Source organism: Rissa tridactyla, chromosome 11, assembly GCF_028500815.1.
Source record: "Rissa tridactyla isolate bRisTri1 chromosome 11, bRisTri1.patW.cur.20221130, whole genome shotgun sequence".
NCBI lineage: Eukaryota > Metazoa > Chordata > Aves > Charadriiformes > Laridae > Rissa > Rissa tridactyla.
In genome coordinates this window covers 21,143,148-21,164,227 of record NC_071476.1, presented here as the reverse complement: position 1 = coordinate 21,164,227, position 21,080 = coordinate 21,143,148, and the positions used below count along the sequence as shown (strand labels likewise).

General features: G+C 59.9%; 3 protein-coding genes across 3 annotated transcripts; 2 read left to right on the top strand and 1 right to left on the bottom strand.

Annotated features, from left to right (window-relative positions):
- Positions 1-1,905: 1,905 nt before the first annotated feature.
- Positions 1,906-8,891, top strand: TMCO6 (transmembrane and coiled-coil domains 6). Its single transcript, XM_054217605.1, has 12 exons — positions 1,906-1,999; positions 2,604-2,725; positions 2,966-3,075; positions 3,217-3,400; positions 4,621-4,725; positions 5,375-5,460; positions 6,042-6,158; positions 6,811-6,922; positions 7,017-7,191; positions 7,319-7,413; positions 7,887-8,054; positions 8,539-8,891. The coding sequence occupies exons 1-12, from the start codon at positions 1,912-1,914 to the stop codon at positions 8,701-8,703; spliced, it is 1,527 nt and encodes a 508-aa protein (XP_054073580.1). The 5' UTR covers positions 1,906-1,911; the 3' UTR covers positions 8,704-8,891.
- Positions 8,892-9,040: 149 nt separating this feature from the next.
- NDUFA2 (NADH:ubiquinone oxidoreductase subunit A2) lies at positions 9,041-10,470 on the bottom strand. Its single transcript, XM_054217606.1, has 3 exons — positions 10,337-10,470; positions 10,137-10,243; positions 9,041-9,239 (listed from the first exon to the last, which is right to left on the bottom strand). Exons 1-3 carry the CDS (start codon positions 10,441-10,443, stop codon positions 9,148-9,150), a joined length of 306 nt encoding a protein of 101 aa, XP_054073581.1. The 5' UTR covers positions 10,444-10,470; the 3' UTR covers positions 9,041-9,147.
- Positions 10,471-10,575: 105 nt separating this feature from the next.
- On the top strand, positions 10,576-20,859 carry IK (IK cytokine). The gene is made up of 20 exons (XM_054217540.1): positions 10,576-10,676; positions 11,378-11,444; positions 12,356-12,448; positions 12,940-12,999; positions 13,549-13,716; positions 13,801-13,915; positions 14,150-14,220; positions 14,327-14,373; positions 14,641-14,804; positions 14,909-15,017; positions 15,445-15,484; positions 15,912-16,137; positions 16,443-16,461; positions 17,040-17,120; positions 17,392-17,470; positions 18,043-18,100; positions 18,820-18,908; positions 19,201-19,309; positions 19,947-19,981; positions 20,393-20,859. The coding sequence occupies exons 1-20, from the start codon at positions 10,661-10,663 to the stop codon at positions 20,418-20,420; spliced, it is 1,674 nt and encodes a 557-aa protein (XP_054073515.1). The 5' UTR covers positions 10,576-10,660; the 3' UTR covers positions 20,421-20,859.
- Positions 20,860-21,080: the final 221 nt, after the last annotated feature.

The following is a 21,080-nucleotide window of genomic DNA, read 5'->3' as shown; positions in this document are numbered from 1 at the left end:
CTTCCTTGGCAAGCTGGCTACTCAGCTTGGCCGAGGAACTCCCATCACTTGCCCCGTGCCCCGGCCGTGCCTACATCAAGATGTTAACGCTCTGCATCAGCGAGCGGAGACCACCAGGCGTTTGGAAAGACCTGTCAGGGATTCTTCATTCCCCGAGGACTTCTCTGCTTATGTTGCTTATGCTCTGTTCTGAAATGAAAGTGCCTCAGAAAGGCAGCAAAACTGCACGGCTAGAAGATGCGATTCCCAGTTTGTTGTTGTTAATGCGGCTTTACGGAGAGACACCGTCAGTGCGAAAGCGGCGGGGCAGGAGCTGCCTGTCCCACGCACTCTGCTGCTGGGACGGATGAAGGGAAGGTCTCCTTTTGGTGGTCACACCTACTGCAGCTCGTTTCCGTGATCCTGGCACCTCAGGCGGAGCACTGCACTGCTTTGCTGCCTTGCCTTGAGCGATTCCTGGTGCAGAGGGGTTCAGCGATTCTATCATTCCCCTCCTCCACCCTCGGGTTACACGAAACTGCTGCTGTGTGCACCGCGGAAAAGTCGTAGCAGCCTTTCTGAGCTCTCCTCGCTGCTCCTTTTGGCGAGGTCAGCAAAGGCCTGGTGCCTTTTAATTGCTCATTCCTGGCCGCCAACGGCGACTTCCTCCAAATGCCTTTCTGGGGAAAAATAAGCTCTTCTGTCTACCCAGTGGCCAGCCACACCCTGCTTCAGACATGTGGGTTTGGAGACTTTATTCTTTTCTTTGCCACCACGGAAGATCCCAGGACACCAAGACCTGTTGTCTTATGTTTCTGGGAAGTCTCTGGGCTTTTTTGGCTCCAACAAACACGCAACCCAGCCCTGTGTGAGGGCAGGAACCCCTCCCGAGCTCGGAGGCGGGCTGGTTTCTGCCCTGCAGGGCTGCTATGGCTTGAGGAACCCACAAAAATTGTCGTTTAGGCAATTATTCTGTCACCCAAAGACCCCTCCCCACCTGGGAAGGGGAATCGGGGGAAGACAAGGAAACCCGAGGGATGAAATATAAACGGATTTAATAGGATAGGACTAGATAATTAACAATAATACCACTAAAGAACCAGTATTGATGCCGATACCAATATAAAATAGACACGGACTGTTCTCAGCCCATCCCACCAGCAGGAGCCGTGCACTCCCCGCAGGGACAGCCAATGTGGGACCCTGCGAGCGCTGCGGCTGCGGGAGGAAGGGAAGGGCTCAGGGCTCCGGCATCGGGGCAAGCAGCGCTCTGGACCCTCGCCACCAAGGGAAAGAGAGAGAAAGAGAGAGAATTCGTCAGCAAACCTTCTAATTCATACTGAATATGCAGTTCGTGGTATGAAATAGCCCTGTTGGCAGCTTGGGTCAAGTGCTCGGGTCTCGCTCCTCCTCGTCCCCGCATGTGGCGAGGAAGTGAGACCTTGAAACCCGCTGTAACGTAAATATTTTCACAAACCCGGACACCAGAGTCTGCTCAAAGCCCAGTTTTCCCAAGAATTAGAAGAGACTTTAAGTCCCGAGTAGCCCCAACCAGGCCGCAGGAGCTCGTCCTCAGGCTGGTCCCCACCACGTCCCCGTCCATGTCCCCGTGTTTGGGCCCTGAGCCCCGGCCCTCACGACGGCCACCGCGACCCGGCCCCGGGGAGGGCCCGCCCCCGTCCTCCCGCGCTGGGGAGGTGGGTGGTGCCCGGGCCCGGGCCCCAGGGGCTCCCCGGGCCGCAGGGCCGAGCCCTCCGGGAGCGCACAGCCCCGACGACGGGGCTCGTCCCGGCCACCGGGACTTCCCGGGGACCAGGCAACGGCAGCGCCCGGCCCAGCGGCCGCGCCCGGCCCAGCCTCCTCCCCGCGGCCCGCCCTCTCCTCCTCCTCCTCCTCCTTCTCCTGCCGCCGCTCCTCCTCCTGCCCGCCGCCATGTGGGGCCGGCGGCGGCGCGGGGCCGTGCCCGGGGGCGGCCGGAGCGCGGAGGAGCTGCGGGCCCGGCGGCGGGAGCGGGAGGCAGGTCCGCGGCGGGGACGGGGACAGAGGCGGGCCCCGGGGGGGGGTTTGTGGCCGCCCACATCCCCCGGGGGTGTCGGGGCCAGGCCCCGGGGCGGTTGTGGGCCCGCCCATCCCCCGGGGGTGTCGGGGCCGCGGGTGGGAGCCCCCTGGTCGCCATCTCTGTCCCGCAGCAGGAGCCAAATAGAGCCCCGGCCCCGTCTGGTTGCACATCCCCACTGGGAAATGGCATCTGTGGCCTCCCTGCCCACTCCGGGAAGCATTTTGCAGCCTTATTTTGTGGTGTTTTTTGTTTTTTTTTCATTCACATGCCTTTTCTGCCCTGGGTGAATCAGTTGCCAGTGATTTGGGTTTTCCAAGGTCTTGCCTATGGACAACCGGCCTTGTGTCCCTCCCACCACGCTCCTCACGCCTCTCGCCTGCCTTCATGCCAGTTTGCCCAGCCGTGGCTTCATGGCCGGTCCCAACGTGGTCACTGCCTCGTGCCTCGTCCCTCCCTGCCTTGCACGAGGAGGAACTGGCAGTTTCTCCCCGTTCAAAGGCTCTTTGGTGGGATGGAAAAGCGGCTTGACCCAGGCAGGTGGTGACGGGGACCAATTCGATCGCAGCCCTCAGGAAAGCCCGGCGGCAGGAGCAGCTGGTCAGCAAGCGGCTTCTGCGGGAGGACACTGCAGAGGAGGGTGGGCAGGATGGAGCAGAGAGCGTGCCGGGCCCTCTCTCGGAGGACGAGGTGAGGAGCATGATGTTCATATTGGTGGGGGTCTGAGAGGACTTCCCAGCACGTGGAAGACCCTGGGTGGAGGTGGGTTTGGGAGCGTTCTCCGAGTTGCCACCACACGGTGAGAAACAATGAGGTTCTTTGTGACCCTCTGAACTTGTGCCCTGGGTTCCTTTGCCTCCAGGATTAATGCGATGAAATTCCAACCCTGACGCTGCTTGAAATTCACCCGTCTTTTAATTCTTGGGATAGGTTCTTCAGCTGCTCAGAGGTGTGCAGAGGGGTTCAGAGGACAGGAAAAGCTCACTCGGCCGCCTCCGCCGGGCTCTGCAGAACAAGGAGACTCAGCAGAAGTTTGTCAGGTCAGCCCGGGTTTGGCACTGCGGGGCTGTTACCAAGGGCACGTCCAGAGTGGCCCTTTGTCCCCGTCGTTGCGTGGGTGAGCGGGTGCGTGGCCGAGGGTGAGAAGGCAGGAGGTGACAGCACCCTTTGGGTTCCACCAGGCTGGACGGCAGCATCCGGACACTCATCGGGCTCTTCACCAGCAGCCTGGCTGACATGCAGATGGAGGCGGCCCGCTGTCTCCACGAGCTCTCCCACTCCAGTGACCCTGCTGTGGCTGAGGCGTGTCTACCAGTGACCTCCTACCTCCTCACCTACCTCTCGGGACACAGCGTAGAGTTCACGGTAAGATCCGTGCTTGCGTTTGCCAGGCCTCTGGCTCCTGATAATCCTTTGGGAGTGGTAGGGTGTTGACCTCTTTTGGCCAGCCTTAGCCTAACATGGCTCACATCGGAGTGCTGGTGGGAAGGGGCCCTCAGGAAGTCTCTAGTCCGTTCTTCCCCTTGGAGCTAGCCCAGGGTGGCGAGGCTTTGTCTGGCCAAGTCTTGGAAATATGGAGACCCCCTTCACTGTGCCCCATCCCGACACCAAGAGGAGTTTGGTTCCATGGTGTTTGCACCTCCTTCCAGGTAGCTGCAGGCTGCTCTTCAGTTCTCCCAAGGCTCATCTCGGACAGGGAAATCCTTCTGCCGCAGCCCAGGACACAGGGATTTGCCCCGTTTGCGATGGGCTGCTCCTCTTCAGCTCCAAGCTCCGTTTGGGGAAGCAGGGACTGCAGGCTGTGGCAGTTGGACTTCATCATCCGAGACGCGTGGGGTGGCCTCTTGACGCGGGCTGGGCCTGGACAGGAGGTACCTTGGTGTCTGTGTGGTGGGTAAAGCAGAAATAATAGATGCAGGTCAGTTTAGGTGTTTGTAAAGATCTTGGAAAAGTGAAAGAAATGAGCGGTGGCAGGCTGGGATGCAGGGACGGCAGCTTTGTCAGCTTACCTTCACGCAGCCAGCAGGGAGGCTTTCCTCCAGGTCCGGAGAAGAGCAGAATGGCTGTAGCTCCGAGCTGTGCAGTTTGATCCGGGGTGAAGGAGCCGACAGGCAGAGTAGCTCTGGGACGCCCGTGTGGTTTGCCAGCTGCCGAGCAGCACGCTGCGCTCCTCTGAGAAGCAGACGGCATCAGGGACGGGGTGGGGAGCAACCCCAAGGTGATGACCACATTTTAACGCAACACACGGGCAGCCTCCAGGAGAATACCGTGGGATTAGAGGAGACTCAGGGAAATGATGCAGCAATAATTTCAAAGCCTGAAAAACCTCCGAAGTAGAAGTGATCATATCCCAACCTGAGCCAGGTAGAAAAAGGAGAAATTGAAGCTGATGCAGCTGGGAACGGGGTAACTGGAGAGTCCGGCAGTATCCATCTGTGCGCACCCCTCTGAAGACAGCTTCTGCCCTGCTCAGGGGAAGCGTGTGCCCCGGTCCCGGGGTGCAGGGCCCTAGAGGCCCTGCCGGCTGCCCCGGGTTCCGCTGGGGAGTGCGGAGGAGGTGACCCGCTCTCCTGGGTGTGTTTCAGGAGCTGTGTTTGTACACGCTGGGGAACCTGGTAGTGGAAAGTGAAGCTGTGAGGAAGCAGCTTCTGCCTCAGGGCATCATTCCGGTGCTGGCATCCTGCATCCAGGTACGTGAAATGGCTCGGCCGCACTCTTCCCCTGCCCTGCCCCAGAACAATGTCGTTCCTTATGCCCTTTGGACACGTCTGGCAGTGCGGAGTTACCAGCCCTCCTGCCGGCTGTGGCTACGGGCAGACACCCCTCTGCATGGGCCTTCTCCCTTGTGGGTGAGGGTCTCTCATGGGCTTTCCTGCACTCCATTTTCGGGGCTCAGGTCGCCACCTTGTGCCCTTTTCCAGCTGAATCTCTCACATCCATAACCGCGGCTTGCCGATAAACAGTCTCTAACGCGGGGAGCTGCAGGCTTCTCCCCTCCGTACCGCTCGGGTCCAGCAGGCCAACACAGCGAGCAGGGCTTCATGTGCAGATCTGAACGCCCACGGCGGCACTGCTGCTGTGTTTGGGCTCATGGGTCCCATGTGCTGCAGCCCGTGTGGGTCCGGGGAGGGGACACAGCTCGGCTTCAGTGTGGCCACAGCTTGCTCTGTCACTGCCGGTCCCCTGCTGTGCCCCCCTCTTCCCCAGGCGCGGAGGGACTGCGCCGCTCAGCTGCTTGGTTTGGCGTTACAAAGAGGTATCGCCCTCTGACCGCAGCTGGCACCCCGGGATCCCCCCGGCTCTGTCACCCGGGATTAGCTCTGTTCCCTTTGATTGCAGTCCCCCCACGAGGCTGTGCTGGAAGGTCTGGGCTACGTCCTCTCGCAGCTCCTCCAAGCCAAGGAAGCCCCCACAGAGATCGTGCCGTGAGTCCGAGCCTCTTTAACCCTGCATCGGGATGGGCCCTGGGGCCCGGCATGGTATTTGCGTGCCGGGCACAACAACGCCTTTCCCATCCCAGTGATATTAATAGTTCAGAGCAGAATTCTACCGGAACTACAGAGGTTTTGTTGCGGATCAGGGCGCGGGGCCTGACTCCTTTCCCTCAGCATCATCTGAGCAGACAGCTGTGGTATTTTGGTAAAGGACAGTGTCGAGCAGGGTAGGCTCACAGGGAAATTATGGCCGTATTCCTCCTGCAAAGGAAAAGATCGGCTTGACAGGCCCCACCCCGTGGGCCCCCCCCCCCCCCCCCAAAAACGTGACTTCAGCCAAGGTGTCCCCGGGCCCTGTCACCAACAGGGACAGCTTGTGCGGGGCCTTAGAGGCGCCTGAGGCTGCAGCCCTTTGGGAAGAGTCTCTTCCAGGCGTGTTTTTGGAGCGTGTGGCCCCCAGTACGGGGGAGAGCAGGTCCCTGCTCGCCAGGCTGGGGTAGCGTCCCCGTCGGTTGTCTGTCCTGCTTGTGCTCTGGCCTGTGCCTCCGTTAACTCTGGTGTTCTGACCCCAGCTTGGTTCTGGACTCTGTTCTCCCCCAGCACATGCTTCGGCTGGTGTGCTCCGGCCTCAAGGCTGGGACGGGAGCAGCCGTGGAGTTTGCGTGGTGTCTGCACTACATCGTTTGTAGGTAAACGCGCTTTTCTCCTCATTTTGAGCTCCCCCCCGGGGGCAGCCAAACAGAGAGGCAGGAAAGCTCAGGGTCCTGCAAGGGGACCTGGATTGCCTCCCCTTGGGAAAGCAACTCCCCTGCCGTCCTGGGCGTTCCCGCTCTCTGAGCACACACACGCTGTTTGCAGGATCACTGGGTTCCTTTACAGGGTGATAACGGGCGATAAACCCGAGGAGGCTGTTCCTAGTCCTCTGAACCCCTCCCGAATCGCCTCCCCATGTCTGGAGTTGTCCCCTGCGCTCCCCAAGGCAAGCCCCCTGAACCCAGTGTCACCTGGCCGGGCTGGCTGCTGCCAACAATCTCCGCCTGCCTTGGCGTGGCTGCTCCGATGCCACCTCTTTCGGCAGCCCCAGCAGAAAAGAATGTGGGGGTACTCAAAGAAGGATCGGGGCTGTTGTTTCCAGATCCGCACCGATAATTCCAGTGGATCTGTTCTCCATGGGCTCTTAAACTTTCTCATAAGCACAGAAACAAGCTGCTATTCCGACACGAAAAAAAGCCCTGTGGTGGTTCAGGAGAGCGCTCTGAATTTCCGGGCCCTGTTGTTTGGCGAGGGCTGCGGCGGTTTTCCCCTCTCCGAGCGCCACCACGCTGTCCCTTCCCTTTGCAGCCATACAGCCAACGCCGTCTTGCTGTCGCTGGGGGCCTTGCCTGCCCTCACCTCGCTCTTGCTCGACATGGCTTCTGAAATCCCCCAGGATGCTCCCGAGGGCCTGGAGCTGGTAAGAGACGGGCAGGGTGTGCTGGCGCTTCTCGGCATTGCTGCGGGGATGCGGTCTGTCCGGCTGAAGGGCTTTGTGTTTCCCACCGTCACAGCTCGTCTGCCCGGTGCTGCGGTGTCTCAGCAACCTGCTCGCGGAGGAGACGGGCTGCGAAGGCCAGATCCAGGACGAGCGCCTGCTCATCGCCCTCTTCCTCATCCTGCAGAGCTTCTTCCAGCAGCACCCGTTCATCGTACAGGAATGTCTCTGGCTGCTCAACAACCTCACGGGTGAGTGTCCCACAGGGATATCACCAGAGCCAGAGCTGCTGCTGGGACCTGCCTCGATTGCTGGCAGGTCTTGGCTACACAGACCGCTCTCAGAAACAGTGAACTTTATCGATGTTTCCTTCCCTAGCGGATGAGCCCTTCTTCTGCTCCGCTCTGCTCTCCCTGGATTTGCTCCCGGCCCTGCTGCAGCTCCTGCCCTGTTCCCAGATGGCTGGTGTGTTGGTAAGACCTCGCCTGGTGCCCCGGCTGTGGGGAGGGAAAGCACTGGATTTTCAGGAACATGGGTCCTGCACGTATGGTGTTCGGGTTGGAGCTTGGCTCAGGGCAGTAGCAACAGCTTGGCAGAAAGTCTCGTGTTGTGGTAGTGTCACCGTGCCCCTCCCTTGAAGTCACTACGGCTGTATTTACCCTTAACAGAGTCTGGTTGACCCGGGGATGAACAATGCAGGTGGAGAAGGCTTTTAAAGAGCATTCAAAATCCAGGCAGTTGGTGGGCACGTGGCTTTGGGGAAGCACCTGGTGGGACCTCCAGGGAGGACACAGGGAGTTCTTTGGAGCCCTGTGGGCACGTGGCTTTGGGGAAGCACCTGGTGGGACCTCCAGGGAGGACACAGGGAGTTCCCTGGAGCCCTGTGGGGAATCCTCCGCCCTCTAACGAAGCATTCATTGCTCGTTCTCATGCCTTTTCCACCCAGGTCCTGACAGTTCTGTGCAACGTAGCGGAGAAGGGCCCAGCCTACTGCCAGCAGCTGCACCACCAGCCTGCCCTACCCCTGCTGCTGCCCGCCCTCGCGCTGCCCGACCCCGAGGTGGTGGGGCAGTGCCTGGAGCTGCTGCACCTCCTCTTCCTGCACTGCCCGGAGGTGAGAGCCGGGGAGTGGGGAGTGCCCGCCCCATGATCAAGCACAAGGTCATAAAGGCCGGGATGGGGATTATTATTACTATTGAAACGCTACTGCCTTCAGCCATTGCCACGCCAGCCCCCGTCCTTAGCACCCAGATGTGTGCCTGAAGGGGGACGCTTGTGCGATGCAGAGGCGGGGGAGCCCTTCTTGTGTCTCCGGAGAGTTCCTTTTCATTGACAAAGACTGGTTTTTGGGCAGGCTGGTTGTACCCTTTGAGGTTGTAATTGGGGGACTCCTTGATTCAGTTGTGCGTACTTCCAAGCTCTGCGCGCTCCCAGCCAGCGATCAGCACAGCTGGAGTTACCTGGCTTGGGACTTCAGCGTCTGGCTGGGCTCTGGGGAATTCCTTCAACTCCGTTCCCCGGGCTGTGCAGTGGTGCTCTGGGCAGACAGGATCAGTTGCAGCAGTTACTCAGCTCTCCCCCCTTCTCCTCCTGCACAGGCTGCTGCTGACTTCGTCAGGCAAGGCGGGCACCGGGCCCTCGAGCAGCACCAGAGCACCCCAGAACTGCAGGAGCGTGTGCGAGCGCTGCTGGACATGGTCGGGCAGCCCCTGGGAGCCTCCACCTTCAGTTCGTGCCACGCCGCGCTCTCTGCCTTCTCCTAGGCCATGCCGCCTCCCTTCCCTCCCCCTGCGCTCCGAGGAGGAAGAAACCCTTTGTTCGTCCTGTGCCCTGCTTCCCCAAGGGCTGGCCAGGGGTCTAACCACCAGCTGTTAAGCACCGGTGCTGGCTGCACTGGGATGCTAGTCCTGGGGAAGATACTGCTGTTCCCATCCTTGTCACCACCAGCAGGCTGCCCCGTGCCTCCCCAGCGCTCGGGGCAGAGCCCAGCCGCAAGCCAGGCAGACGGGCTCTTGATGCCGGGGAGGTGGGGCCTAAACCCTGCTGGGTGAGCCGTTCGCTCCAGCTTCTCCTTATGGCTTTAAACCCAACACGTGAGGCTCAGGGTAAGCACTTTGCATTTATGAGACGGATAAGTTAAAGATACACGTTTTTACATTAAAGATCATCAGTCAAGTCTTCGGCATGTGCGTATTTACTGTCTGTCTTCACGCCTTGCTTTTCACAATGTTCTCTAAGGCCTTGGCCACTTCATCCACGGTGAGGTTGTTCAGCGGCACGCTCTTCTCCTTGCCAAACTCTGCGGGAAAGACAGAGGGTGAGAGGGGAGGCCGGTGCCTCGGCCCTTTTCTGGTGCAAGGGCAACCCAAAGTCCTGCTTTAGGTTTCCCAAGCACTGCTGGCGTCACAGCCCAGGCTCCCATCACCGCCCTTTCGCGCCCACTACTCCCCAGCGTGCCTCCCTGCGCCCAAGTTAGTATTTCCACCTTCTCTTTCTTCTCAGCCTTTCCCTCGGAGAGAAGCCAGCGCAGCCTTAACGTACTTCCGTGCCTCTTTTTGTTAACTTTTACTGCGCAGCAGCTGAGCTGAGGCCGCCACCACATCCCAAAGCCACCTGGTGGCTTTCGGCCTGCTCACATCAAGATGCTCACCACCACTTCGGTAAAATAGTGCTGGAAAACTTGCTGTTCCTACAGCAGCCCCTTCCCGGGGGTACCTCTCCCTGCAAGTCACGCACAGAGGAGAGGCAGGCACTACACGGGCAGGCTCTGCTGGCCCGTGTGCTTGCACTGGGAGACCTGTGGTTAAAAAGTCATTGCATCTCTTCGAAAGGAAGTTGCTAAATTATTTTTGTCCAGCCCAGGTGGCTTTAGGAAGGAAACAGCAGCCTTTACAGAGGAGCTTTTGTGTTCCTTCATTGGCATTTCACTGAGAACACAGTGAAAACAAGGGAAAAACAGGAACATTTTTCTATATAGGAATCCTACAGGGGTGGGAGATGACAGCCACAAGTTGGCAAACCACCTTCTGGGCCGCAGGTCCCTTTTTTTGTCCCTCACCCTAACTCTAACCTTACTGTAAGGGACAAAACGTCCCTTACTGTAACCACCCAAGCCCCGCTGCTGCAGGCCGGGGGCTGGTGCTCCCTCCCAGCTCTCCCCAAGCGGCGGCTCCCGGCGGGGACCCCCCACACTTACCGTAGCGAGCCCAGAGCTTGGGCTGCACACCGGAGCACTCCCGGATCAGGATGGGGAAGTCGGGATTCGCCTTCTTCAGGGTCACGTAGTGCTGCTCGATGAAGTCTCTGCGGAGGGAAGGAGGAAAGGCGGATGCCTGTGGCTGAGGCCGGTGCCTCATCGCGCCCCGGCCGGCCCTGGCGCCCCAGTCCCCGGCTCACCTGACGCCGCGGCTGCCGGCGGAGCGCTGGCACAGGTGAATGCGGAGCTCCCGCAGGCCGCGGCCCAGCCCGCCCCCGATGCCCCTCACCACCGCCGCCGCCGCCATCTTCTCTCCGCTCCGGACAACAACACGGGGGCGTGGCTTCTGCGCCCGCCAATGGCGGAGCTCGCCGGTCGCGGCGCCCGCCAATCGCAGCGCTCGCCGGCACGAGGGCAGCCAATGAGGGCGGGGGGCGGGCCGGCCGACCGCGGAGGGTGCTGGGAAGGGGAGCCGAGCGGAGCCGAGCCGAGCCGGGCGGCGGAGCACAGTAGAGCGGTTCGCGATGCCGGAGCGCGACAGTGAGTGGGGCGGGGGGACACGGGGGTCTGGGACACCCCGAGGACACCCCGGGGGACGCGGCATCCAACGCCCGGGCGAGCGGTGCCACGGCTGTCGGGGCCGCTGGGGAGCGGCCCGGTGGCGGGGCCCGGGTGTAGGCCCGCCCCGGTCTTGGGACAGCGGGCTGCAGTGGGGGAGTGCGGGGAGCGCCCCGGGGGGGTCACGGGAATCCCCTAGCCTCCTGGGGGGAACAGCCCTTCGTGGGGAAGGTGACAGCCTTAGGAGTTGTCGGGGGGGGCTCCCGGGATGGGGCCCCGGGGCAGCCCAGGGGGTTCGGAGGTGCTCGGGGGGAAAGTGGGGACAAACCCGGGGGGGTCAGGCCTCAGTGTGGGGGCTGTGCCCTGGGGTGCGCTCTGGGGATGGACTGTGGGGCGTTTATGGGGGTGAGGGTGGTATGGCTGGTCCCAGGAGGGACACCCGGGGCGGAGGTGGCACAGGGTGTGGGGACACGCCTGGGGGAGGCACTGGGACACCTCCCGGGAGGATACAGGGACGCTAGGGTTGAGGGGGTGGCAGGGTCTGGTGGTGGGTGATGATAGCACTGTCCCTGTTGAGGCCACCCCAGGGTGCCAGTGGCCGAGGAGTGGGGTGGTGGGTGGCCAGAGGGGGGCTGGAGCCGTGCGGGCAGGCTCTGAGCACTCTCCTGCCACCTCTCCCCCAGATGAACCGTTCTCCAACCCTCTGGCCCCTGATGGCCACGATGTGGACGACTCGCACTCCTTCCACCAGTGAGTACGGTACTGGGGCAGGACTGGGCCGGGATCATGGGATCCCAAGCTGACTCCCCCATCTAGAGAGTGGGATTGATGAGTTTGGTTGATGAGAAGCTCAACGTGAGCTGGCAATGTGCGCTGGCAGCCCCAAAAGCCAACTGTATCCTGGGCTGGATCCCCAGCAGTGTGGGCAGCAGGGCGAGGGGGGGGATTCTGTCCCTCTGCTCCGCTCAGGGGAGACCCCCCTGCAGTGCTGCCTCCAGCCCTGGGGCACCAACAGCAGAAGGACACGGAGGTGTTAGACTGGGGCCAGAGGAGGCCCCGGAGATGATCCCACGGCTGGAGCCCCTCTGCTGTGAGGACAGGCTGAGAGAGCTGGGGGGGTTCAGTCTGGAGGAGAGAAGGCTCCGGGGAGACCTTTGAGCCCCTTCCAGTCCCTAAAGGGGCTCCAGGAAAGCTGGGGAGGGACTTTAGACAAGGGCATGTAGTGATAGGACAAGGGGCAATGGCTTCAAACTGGAAGAGGTTAGATTTAAAGTAGATATCAGGAAGAAACTTTTCATTATGAGGGCGGTAAGCCCCTGGGCCAGGTTGCCCAGAGAAGCTGTGGCTGCCTCATCCCTGGAAACGTTCCAAGCCAGGTTGGACGGGGCTTGGAGCAGCCTGGTCTAGTTGAAGATACCCCTGCCCATGGCAGGGGGGTTGGAACCGAATGATCTTTAAGGTCCCTTCCAACCCAAACCACTCTGTGATTCGTTCTTTCTGTGACTGGTGCAGTGTAACCTTAGGGCTCTCCCTCACCGGGGACTCTGTGGCTTGACTCCATCACGCAGGACAAGCTGGCAAACCCTCTGCCTCCTTGGAAGCCGTCAGGCTGCTGAAGCTCATGGGGAGATGACACTTTCTGTTTCCCCTCTTCCTTGCAGGTCCAAGCTGACCAATGAAGACTTCAGAAAGCTTCTTATGACCCCACGGGCTGCGCCAACATCTGCGCCACCCTCCAAATCTCGCCACCATGAGTGAGTAGGACTCCGTTTCACAGGACTGTGGGACAAAGCCTCATTGCTCTCCCCCTGGGGCTCCGTTCCTGCCTGACTCTCTCCCCCTGCACTCTGCAGTGGACTATTTAAAGGGGCTTTCGCTAACGAGTGCGCAGGCAGGGTCTGAGGAGCAGGCCTCGGCCTTGCTTTGCGCTCGGGTCCATGCAAGCTCTACACGTGTGTGTTAACTAGAGAAACAGGCGTGTCAGGACTGTTTTAAATAACAGCATAAGTCTTGTAAGGCTGTTAAGATGCTTCGTGCAGGAGGCAGATGTAGGTTTCGTCCTGTGGAAATCGGTGCTTTCCCTTCCTCTCCCTGCTCACGGAGTGGACTGAGGGAGAAACAGGACTATACTGTTCCCATCTTCAGGCGTCTCAGTGCCCTGCTGGGTCTGAAGGACTGTTCTGTCTCGCTGCCCGCGTTTTTGTGGCTCTGCAGACTGTGCATGTGGTTTCTCCCCCTTTTCCAGGATGCCCCGGGAGTACAACGAAGATGAAGATCCAGCAGCTCGCAGAAGGAAGAAGAAAAGGTAAACTGGGAAAGCAAATGCATCAGGGCTTGTCTTCGTACATCATGTCCGTCCCATGGAGGCAGCTTCTGAGCTCTTGAGCTACCAAAGAGGACCCTGGGTGGCCTGGCTTCTTTTGGGGCTTGGGTAGAGTAAGAGGAGCTCAGACTGAGTGACTGTCACTGCCTGTGGGAGCAGATGTGGGAGGGCGGCAGCGGGATGGGGGTGAAGCTTCCCCTCCAGCAGAGGCAGGGGAGGCTCTGCGGGTGTCTGGCGGAGCAGGGCAGCGGTGGGACATCTGCACTAGCGACTGTCTTTTGAGGGACATCTGGGCAGCGGGACTGCACTGCGAGGGAGGACTGAGCTCCTCTTCGGAGAGCCTCAGTGCAGCAGTTTCATCTTGCCCAGTGTCCTCCAGGCATGGTGTGTCCCATGGTGCTGTAGTATGGTTTTTGGGGAAGGGGTCAGGAGCAGGACGGGCACGTGTGGGGCCATGGGGACTGTTACTTGATCAGCACATCAAACGTGTGAACATGTTGCTCTAACACCGAGCTGTTTTTCCAACCCCAGCTATTACGCAAAGCTGCGCCAGCAGGAGATAGAGCGCGAGAGGGAGCTGGCTGAGAAGTACAGGGATCGAGCCAAGGAGAGGAGAGATGGTGTGAACAAGGACTACGAGGAAACAGAGCTGATCAGCACAACTGCCAACTACAGAGCTGTGGGGCCGACGGCAGAGGCGTACGTGAGCCTGCGGCGTGGCCGTGTCTTGCCCGTCTGCTCCAGAGGGGCTGTCTTGTAACTGGCTCCTTTTCTGTTGCGCAGGGATAAATCTGCTGCGGAGAAGAGGAGACAGTTGATCCAGGAGTCCAAGTTCTTGGGTGGTGACATGGAGCACACTCACTTGGTGAAGGGTCTGGACTTTGCGCTGTTGCAGAAGGTGAGCACGGATGTCACCATGCTGGTGTGCGTCTGTCCTGTCCGCTCCTGCAGGCAGAGAGGGTGGGCAGAGGGGTAGTAGTTGCTGCGTGCAGGTGCGTCAGTCTTGTCAGTGTGGATTTCTCTTCCTGGGAGAGATTTCCAAAGGGTTGGGGGGCTGGTGGAAGTGGGCTCGCTGGTTCTGGTGGGCAGCAGTGACATGGATTGGTCTGTAACGAATTTACTCTGTGGCCAGGTACGGGCTGAGATTGCCAGCAAGGAGAAGGAAGAGGAGGAAATGATGGAGAAGCCCCAGAAGGAAACTAAGTGAGTGGTTGAGGATTTTGCACTCCTGAGTGCAGCTGCCTCCCAGAGAGGAGGATGCAGAGGAGACATACGCTTGGCATAATGCTTCTGTTCCTTTTCTGTTCAGGAAAGATGAAGATCCTGAGAACAAAATTGAATTTAAGACCCGGCTGGGTAAGGCTGTGCGGATGTGGCTGTTCCCCACCTTGTGTTGTGCTGTGAATGTGGGAGAAATCCCAGAGGTTGAATGGAGGAATGAAAACCTTTAGTCTTTGGAGGGGGGAGAGTCTGAGGTGTAGGCGTCCTGAATTTGGGGACTGGAGGAAGGTATGTCTCTTGGGAGGCGATTCTGATGTTTCTGATAAATTAAATACGCTGCATTGTGGGCTTGTCCATTGTTCTCGTAAGAACTGCTCTCCCATGCGTTTCCTTCTGCTCCAGGTCGCAACATCTACCGCATTCTGTTCAAGAACAAGGCTTACGAGCGGAATGAGCTGTTCCTGCCGGGGAGGATGGCCTATGTGGTAGATCTGGATGATGAGTACGCCGACACCGATATCCCAACCACGCTGATCCGGAGCAAGGCTGACTGCCCCACCATGGAGGTACCCAGCAAGTCTCCAGGTTGCCTGACCGCATTGGTCCGAATTGGCCAGAGCCGGACTCTGACCAGGGAGTCATCCGCTTCCTCGGGGATTTCTCTTTTCAGGCACAGACCACGCTGACCACCAATGACATTGTCATCAGCAAACTGACGCAGATCCTCTCCTATCTCCGGCAAGGGACCCGCAACAAGAAGCTCAAGAAGAAAGACAAAGGTAGGAGCCGCAGGGAATCAAGTAGAAGGGCTCGGTGCTGGAAGCATATCCCGAGAGAAGGAGATGTGCTTTGGCTTGCCGCATTCCCCTGCGCCGTGAGGGACTTACAGGACCGTGATTTCCTATCGTTTCCTATAGGAAGGCAGGCTGTTCTGCGGCGGGACCGCGGGGATCTGGCTGCTGAGAAATTATAGCTGTGAGGGTGGCTCCTGCTCTTCTGCTTAAGACCCAGTTCCTCGGGGAAATGTCCCTGTTGGGGAGGGACACAGTGGCTTCCTGAGGGGGCTAGATAGGATGTAACCACAGAGGAATTCAGGACACCCTGGAGGTCACCACTCTGGGGGCTTGGAAGCCAGATTGGGGACAGGGAAACAGGGCAGGTGGCAGAGTGGATGATGCGCTTCTCACTGCCCTTCTGTCCTTGCAGGGAAGCTGGACGAGAAGAAGCCCCCTGAAGCTGATATGAAGTAAGTGCCTCCTTGCCCACAGACTGTGGGGTCACAGCTCTCTGTCTTAAGGAATGGGGTTTTTTTTTCTTGTCCCGCTGTGTTTGGAGAGGGCTGGGTTTGGTGCTTCCGGAGTGAGCTGCTGCTTTGGACCTGCGGTTTGAGGACAAGGCTGGAGGCAAGCTCTGTTGGTTTTTTTTTTTTCATGTCAAGCTTGAGGCAGGCAAGGGCTCTCTGTTGTCCTGGTCTACCAGAAGCAGGTCTAGGCAGGAGAAGAGAGCAGAAATGCGGTGATGCCTCTGGCAGATGTAGAAGCCGGTTCTAGCGGGCATCCTCAGCTCTCAGCGTTGGTGCTGCATGCTCCTTTATTCGGTGCCAGTTCAAAGCGGGGTGGTTGTGGCCTCTTCTCTTGCACCGCCCGTAACTGCAGGCTCTTTTCCACTTCTAGCATCTTTGAAGACATTGGGGATTATGTGCCCTCCACTGCGAAGATACCACGGGAGAAGGAGCGGGAGCGGTACCGTGAGAGAGAGCGCGACAGGGACCGGGAGCGCGACAGGGACCGAGAACGTGACAGGGACCGGGAGCGTGAGAGGGACCGGGAGCGGGACCGGGAGCGGGAGGAGGAAAAGAAGAGGCATAGCTACTTTGAGAAGCCCAAGGCTGATGATGAGGTGAGCCTCTGCTCGTGACTGTCCCACCTGATCTCTGCCTTTGGGGAGTGCAGCGGTGGGGTTGGTGTGGTCACCCTCTTGACTTTGGGTGTCTCTGGTTGTGCTCCCACCACTGGGCGGGTGGCTGGGTGCTTGTCCTCTCCTTCAGCAAGTAAGGCAGGACTAGCACAAGCCAGTAGCTCTGACGGTTCAGCTCTGCGTTTGCCACAAACAGTTTTAAAGTGGAGCTGCAAGTCACGCAGCGCTCTCACTGCCCGCTTTCCGCCATCCCGAGTGACGCGGTGTCCCTCTCTCTTTTTTTGCAGCCCACAGACATCGACAAAGGTGAGTTGAGTGACGTGGAGGGGAGGTTTGAGTGAGGCCGTATGTTTGAGTGAGGCCATGTGGGATTGCAGAGCTGCTTGGCTCGCTGGCCTGCCTGAGCTCCCTGCTCTCCCGGAGACTGCTGTGATGGAGGGAGTTGCTTGCCGTGAGGGTTTCGGGGTGACGAGTCTCGTGCCTGCAGGCTGGTTCCTGCCGGCTGGGGTTGAGTGTGTGTGCAGATCCTTCCCTGGCAGCAGACCAGCTCGAACAACCTTTTGTTGGCTGTAAGCTGAGGCTGTAAGCTCAGGGTCTCCTAGGCTCAGCCTGCCCCCTGTCCGTGCTTGGACTGGTCTGCTGCTCCTCGACGTTCTCCTGGCTCCTCTGCCTGTTACCCTGTCCCTCTGCCTGTTACGCTGTCCCGATGAACTGCCCCCTGTCCCTCTGCCTGTTACCGCGGCCCGATGAACTGCCCCCTGTCCCTCTGCCTGTTACCGCGGCCCGATGAACTGGTCGTGCAGACGGGGGCTCTGCCCAGCCCCATGTGTGTTACGGTGAGCTGTTCCTCCCCAAAACTCAGCCTGCTGCTCTCTCTGCCCCAGGGCCCGGCTCAGCCAAGGAACTCATCAAGTCCATCAACGAGAAGTTTGCTGGAGCCACAGGCTGGGAAGGAGCAGAGTCATATCCTTTACTGTCTGTCCCAGCCTGGCCAGCTGCGGGGCTGGGCTTCCCTTGCAGGAAGGCCTGTGTGGCTGTCCTTCCTCATTTGGGAAGGCTCTTCCTCCTGTAGCGGAGAAATTCTGCCCAAACCTTTCCGCTCAAATGCCCAACGTAAGCTCTGCGGCCTCCGATTGGGTTGTGTTAGGGCAGGAGATGGCTCTCTGCCTGGCTCTAAGGGCTTGGCCGTTAGCTGTTAGGCTACGTGCTGGGGTTTTTCCTTGACCGTTGTCACATTGAAGAAGCCAGAAGACAAGAAGCAGCTGGGGGACTTCTTCGGCATGTCGAACAGCTACGCCGAGTGCTACCCCGCTACGTAAGGAAGCGGCAAGGAGCGGCGGGTTGGGAGTAGGGTGTGCCAAGCGGCTGCTGCATCAGCCCCACTCCTTGTTGGGTGGAGCGGGCTTGGCTTTGGGGTTGCAACCTACTGTTAAACTGCTCCCCGAGTCCTTGGTTCTGGCAGGCGGGGCCTTTTCTTACCTGGTCTCTGCTAGAAGTGGCTACCTGGAGTCTGCCCCTCGCTGCCAGGGAGAGCCGAGGTGGCTGCGGGCCTGCCGGCTTCCCTGCTAATCATGGCGCTCATTGAGCTCCGAGCGCTAAGCCGTCCCTCGGTAGAAGAGGAACAGCTTCCAGCCTGCAGAGTCATCTTTGGAGCATTTGCAATCTTGGACGGCCTCGTGGTACAGCTCAGCTGCGGGACCTGCAGTTGGAGAAACTTCTCTCTGGTCCAGGAACTGTGTTTGGTCTGAGGCTGTGAGAGGTGGCTCCCACCGGCTGAGAGATGGCTCCCACCGGCTTGCAGCTCCTGAGCATTGCAGCCCAGCTCCAAGGCCCTGATCCGTGTCCCAGGGACCCACTCTGAGCTCTTTCCTTGCTTTTCTGTTCCAGAATGGACGATATGGCCGTGGATAGTGATGAAGAGGTGGACTACAGCAAGATGGATCAGGTAGGCCACCACTAGCTTTTAGGACCAGTGAGCGAGGCGCCAGCGCAGACCGAGAGGATGCCGCTGGGGAGAAGCGGGCTTGTGCAGAAGGGATGGGTGCCCTGAACTGCCGTGTGCCGGGGTCTGGGTGGGATCTGTCATCCCAGGGAGCAAACGCGGGACTCTCGAGGTGGTGGGGGAGGTGTGCTAGCCTGCTCTTCCACGGAACTCCAGTCCCTAAAGGGGGCTTACAGGAAGGATGGGGAGGGACTCTTAATCGGGGAGTGTAATGATAGGATGCGGGGGAACGGTTTCAAACTGAAAGAGGGGAGATTTAGATTGGATATCAGGAAGAAATTCTTTGCTGTGAGGGTGGTGAGGCACTGGCCTAGGTTGCCCAGAGAAGCTGTGGCTGCCCCATCCCTGGAGGGGTTCAAGGCCAGGTTGGACGGGGCTTGGAGCAACCTGGGCTGGTGGGAGGTGTCCCTGCCCAGGGCAGGGGGGTGGCACTGGGTGGGCTTTAAGGTCCCTTCCAACCCAAACCGTTCTGTGGTTCTATGAATCTCCCATTTGGGGCTTCTCAGGGAGGGGATCTCAGAGCCAAGGCCAGGCTGGGTCCACGAGCCCATTGAACTGGGGCCGAGGGGAGACTGGGATGTTGCCTGGGCGCACGGGGCTGTGTGAGATGCCCCGGGCCAGCGCCGACCAAGGAGTTGCTCTGAGTCGTTCTTTGGCTGCAGGGTAACAAGAAGGGGCCTCTGGGCCGCTGGGACTTCGACACGCAGGAGGAGTACAGCGAATACATGAACAACAAAGAGGCTCTGCCCAAGTGAGTGCAGCCCTTGCGCAGGGCGTGAGCGAGGGTTCTGGGTGGGGGTGGCAGCGCCGGCCAAACCCAGGTCCTGGGAGAGCTTGAGAAGGGGGTTCCCCTGGTGAGGACCTGAGGAGGAGCTGTGGATCCTGGCTGTGGTGGCTTGTCTTTGCTCTTAGTGTCACTCTTAAGGATTTCTGCCCAGCCGCTGCTTCCAGGGGCTCCAGCCATGGCTGGGGCAGACGCGTCCGTTCCCCCACGGGCCGTGGATCCCCCACAAATGCTGAGTTCTGTCTCGCTCCTTCCCCAGGGCGGCTTTCCAGTACGGGATCAAGATGTCTGAGGGACGCAAAACCCGTCGCTTCAAGGAGACGAATGACAAGGCAGAGCTGGACCGGCAGTGGAAGAAGATCAGTGCGGTGAGTGCCCGGTACCGGGGCATCATCTGTTTACGGGAGAGCTTCCACCTCGTCCTGCCCTCCCTGTCCTGGGCACGGCTCTGTGGTCCGGGACACGTCCTGGCAGGCAGGGTGTGGGGTGTGCAGCAGGTCGGGCTCTTTCTAGAAGCTGAATTTGCTCCTTGTGAGAGCGTCGGCCAAATACTTGGGGCTTCAGGACTGCAGAGGCAGCTGGAGCTGCGTCCCCGGGAGCAGTCCTGAGCCGGGGGCTTTTTGCTCCAGGCTCTGCAGCAGATGAACGTGTCCAAAACCAGCAGCTCTGAGCCATCCAAAGGGGCTTGGAGGGGACGAGGTGTTTTTAGCTGCTCCCTGTTTTCTAACCGGCAGAGCTGGGGGTTGACCTGGCAGGGGGAGCTGGCCATGAGCACCCCAAGCGTACAGGATGGGCTAGGGGAAGGCGGGAACAGATGGTCTTTGATGGCCAAAAAGGAGCAAAAGGGGAACAGGCCAAGCTTCTCCAGCCTTTGGGCCACAGCCTCCGCTCGCACTGGCCTGGCTCCAGCTCTCCCCGGGTGTATCTTGCACCTCACGGCCCTTCTGCTGTGGTTGTGGGCAGCAGCTGCCCTGAGGGTAACGGGACTTTGTGCTTTCTTTGCAGATCATCGAGAAGAGGAAGAAGTTGGAGGCCGATGGGTTAGTAAAGACATCCCCCGGACGGTGCTGGGGCCTGGCTGGGTCCTGCCACCTCTCCCAGGGGCTGCAGCGGGCAGAGACCTCCCTGCTGCCTCTCAGCAGTGGGGCTGGCAGGAGAGAGGAGGACATTTGTCCCCCCTGGGGGTGCTCCTGCCCTGCTGAGCTCAGCAGGGCCTGCAAGTCACCTCCGGGCCGTGGGTGGGTGCTGAGCAGACCCCGGGGCCGTGTTGGGGTTCCTCCTCGACCACCCCTTTCTGCCCCATCTGGCTGGGTGCTGCCGAGGAGCTGCAGGGCCTCCCTCGCTCTTCCGTGGGGTGAAACTGTGGGCCTGGGTGCTGAGCTGTGGGTGGGAGGGGGCCGGAGCCCTCTGCCCCCCATCCTCACCTCCTCCTGCCCCTCTGTCTCTTGCAGGGTTGAGGTGAAACGCCCCAAGTACTGATCCCTCCAGTATCTTCTCCTCCAGCTCCCAGAACCCCATCCTGCTGGATGCTGCCTCCCTGGAGCTTACTGGTGTCCTCTCTGTGCGCCTCCCCCCTGCCCCCAGCCCTCAACTTTCTGCTGTGGGTCGGGCAGCTGGTGTTGTCCCCCCACCTCAGGCCTCACGCCGTGGGGCTGCGCTGAGATTCCCCCCGTGTTTGCTGTACAGCCCGAGACCTGTAAATGTTGTAGTTTTAATAAAACTGCCTTAAATTTGCATCGGTGCCCATGGGGGCGGGGGGGGCAGCGCTCCTTCTCCCACCCACTGGCCCCCTTGTGGCTCTCATGGGGCCAGTCCTAGCCAAGGATGGCTACTGTGGGAGCCTTTTTGGGGTGGGGGGCAGCAGCCCCTGTCGAGCCCTGAATAAAATTAGCAAATAAACCTATTTGGGGGGAAATAATCCCAGTTGCGCAACCTGTGCCTCAAGGCGAGAGGGGGGAATAAATGGGACCCTTTGTGTGGGGAACCTAGTGGCCCAGAGTGGTGCGATGGCCCTGTGTGTGGCACGGGAGTGGCCGTGGCCCCTGGCCAGCCGCGGGGTGGTTGTGATGGGGCCAGCACCAGGCAGAGCTCGTCACTGCAGTGCGGGGCCAGCAGGGAGCTGGAATAGCCCCCCTGGGC

Bases quoted from the DNA above. Each gene is read 5' to 3' on its own strand.
- IK (XM_054217540.1), top strand. The intron at 12,449-12,939 runs GTGAGTAGGACT...CCCCTTTTCCAG, and splicing joins TCCAAATCTCGCCACCATGA to GATGCCCCGGGAGTACAACG. The intron at 13,717-13,800 runs GTACGTGAGCCT...TCTGTTGCGCAG, and splicing joins GTGGGGCCGACGGCAGAGGC to GGATAAATCTGCTGCGGAGA.
- TMCO6 (XM_054217605.1), top strand. From the start codon at position 1,912: ATGTGGGGCCGGCGGCGGCGCGGGGCCGTGCCCGGGGGCGGCCGGAGC. The intron at 4,726-5,374 runs GTACGTGAAATG...CTTTGATTGCAG, and splicing joins TGCTGGCATCCTGCATCCAG to TCCCCCCACGAGGCTGTGCT. The intron at 8,055-8,538 runs GTGAGAGCCGGG...CCTCCTGCACAG, and splicing joins TCTTCCTGCACTGCCCGGAG to GCTGCTGCTGACTTCGTCAG.
- NDUFA2 (XM_054217606.1), bottom strand. From the start codon at position 10,443: ATGGCGGCGGCGGCGGTGGTGAGGGGCATCGGGGGCGGGCTGGGCCGC. The intron at 10,244-10,336 runs GTGAGCCGGGGA...TTCCCTCCGCAG, and splicing joins GCCGGCAGCCGCGGCGTCAG to AGACTTCATCGAGCAGCACT. The intron at 9,240-10,136 runs GTAAGTGTGGGG...TCTTTCCCGCAG, and splicing joins CAAGCTCTGGGCTCGCTACG to AGTTTGGCAAGGAGAAGAGC.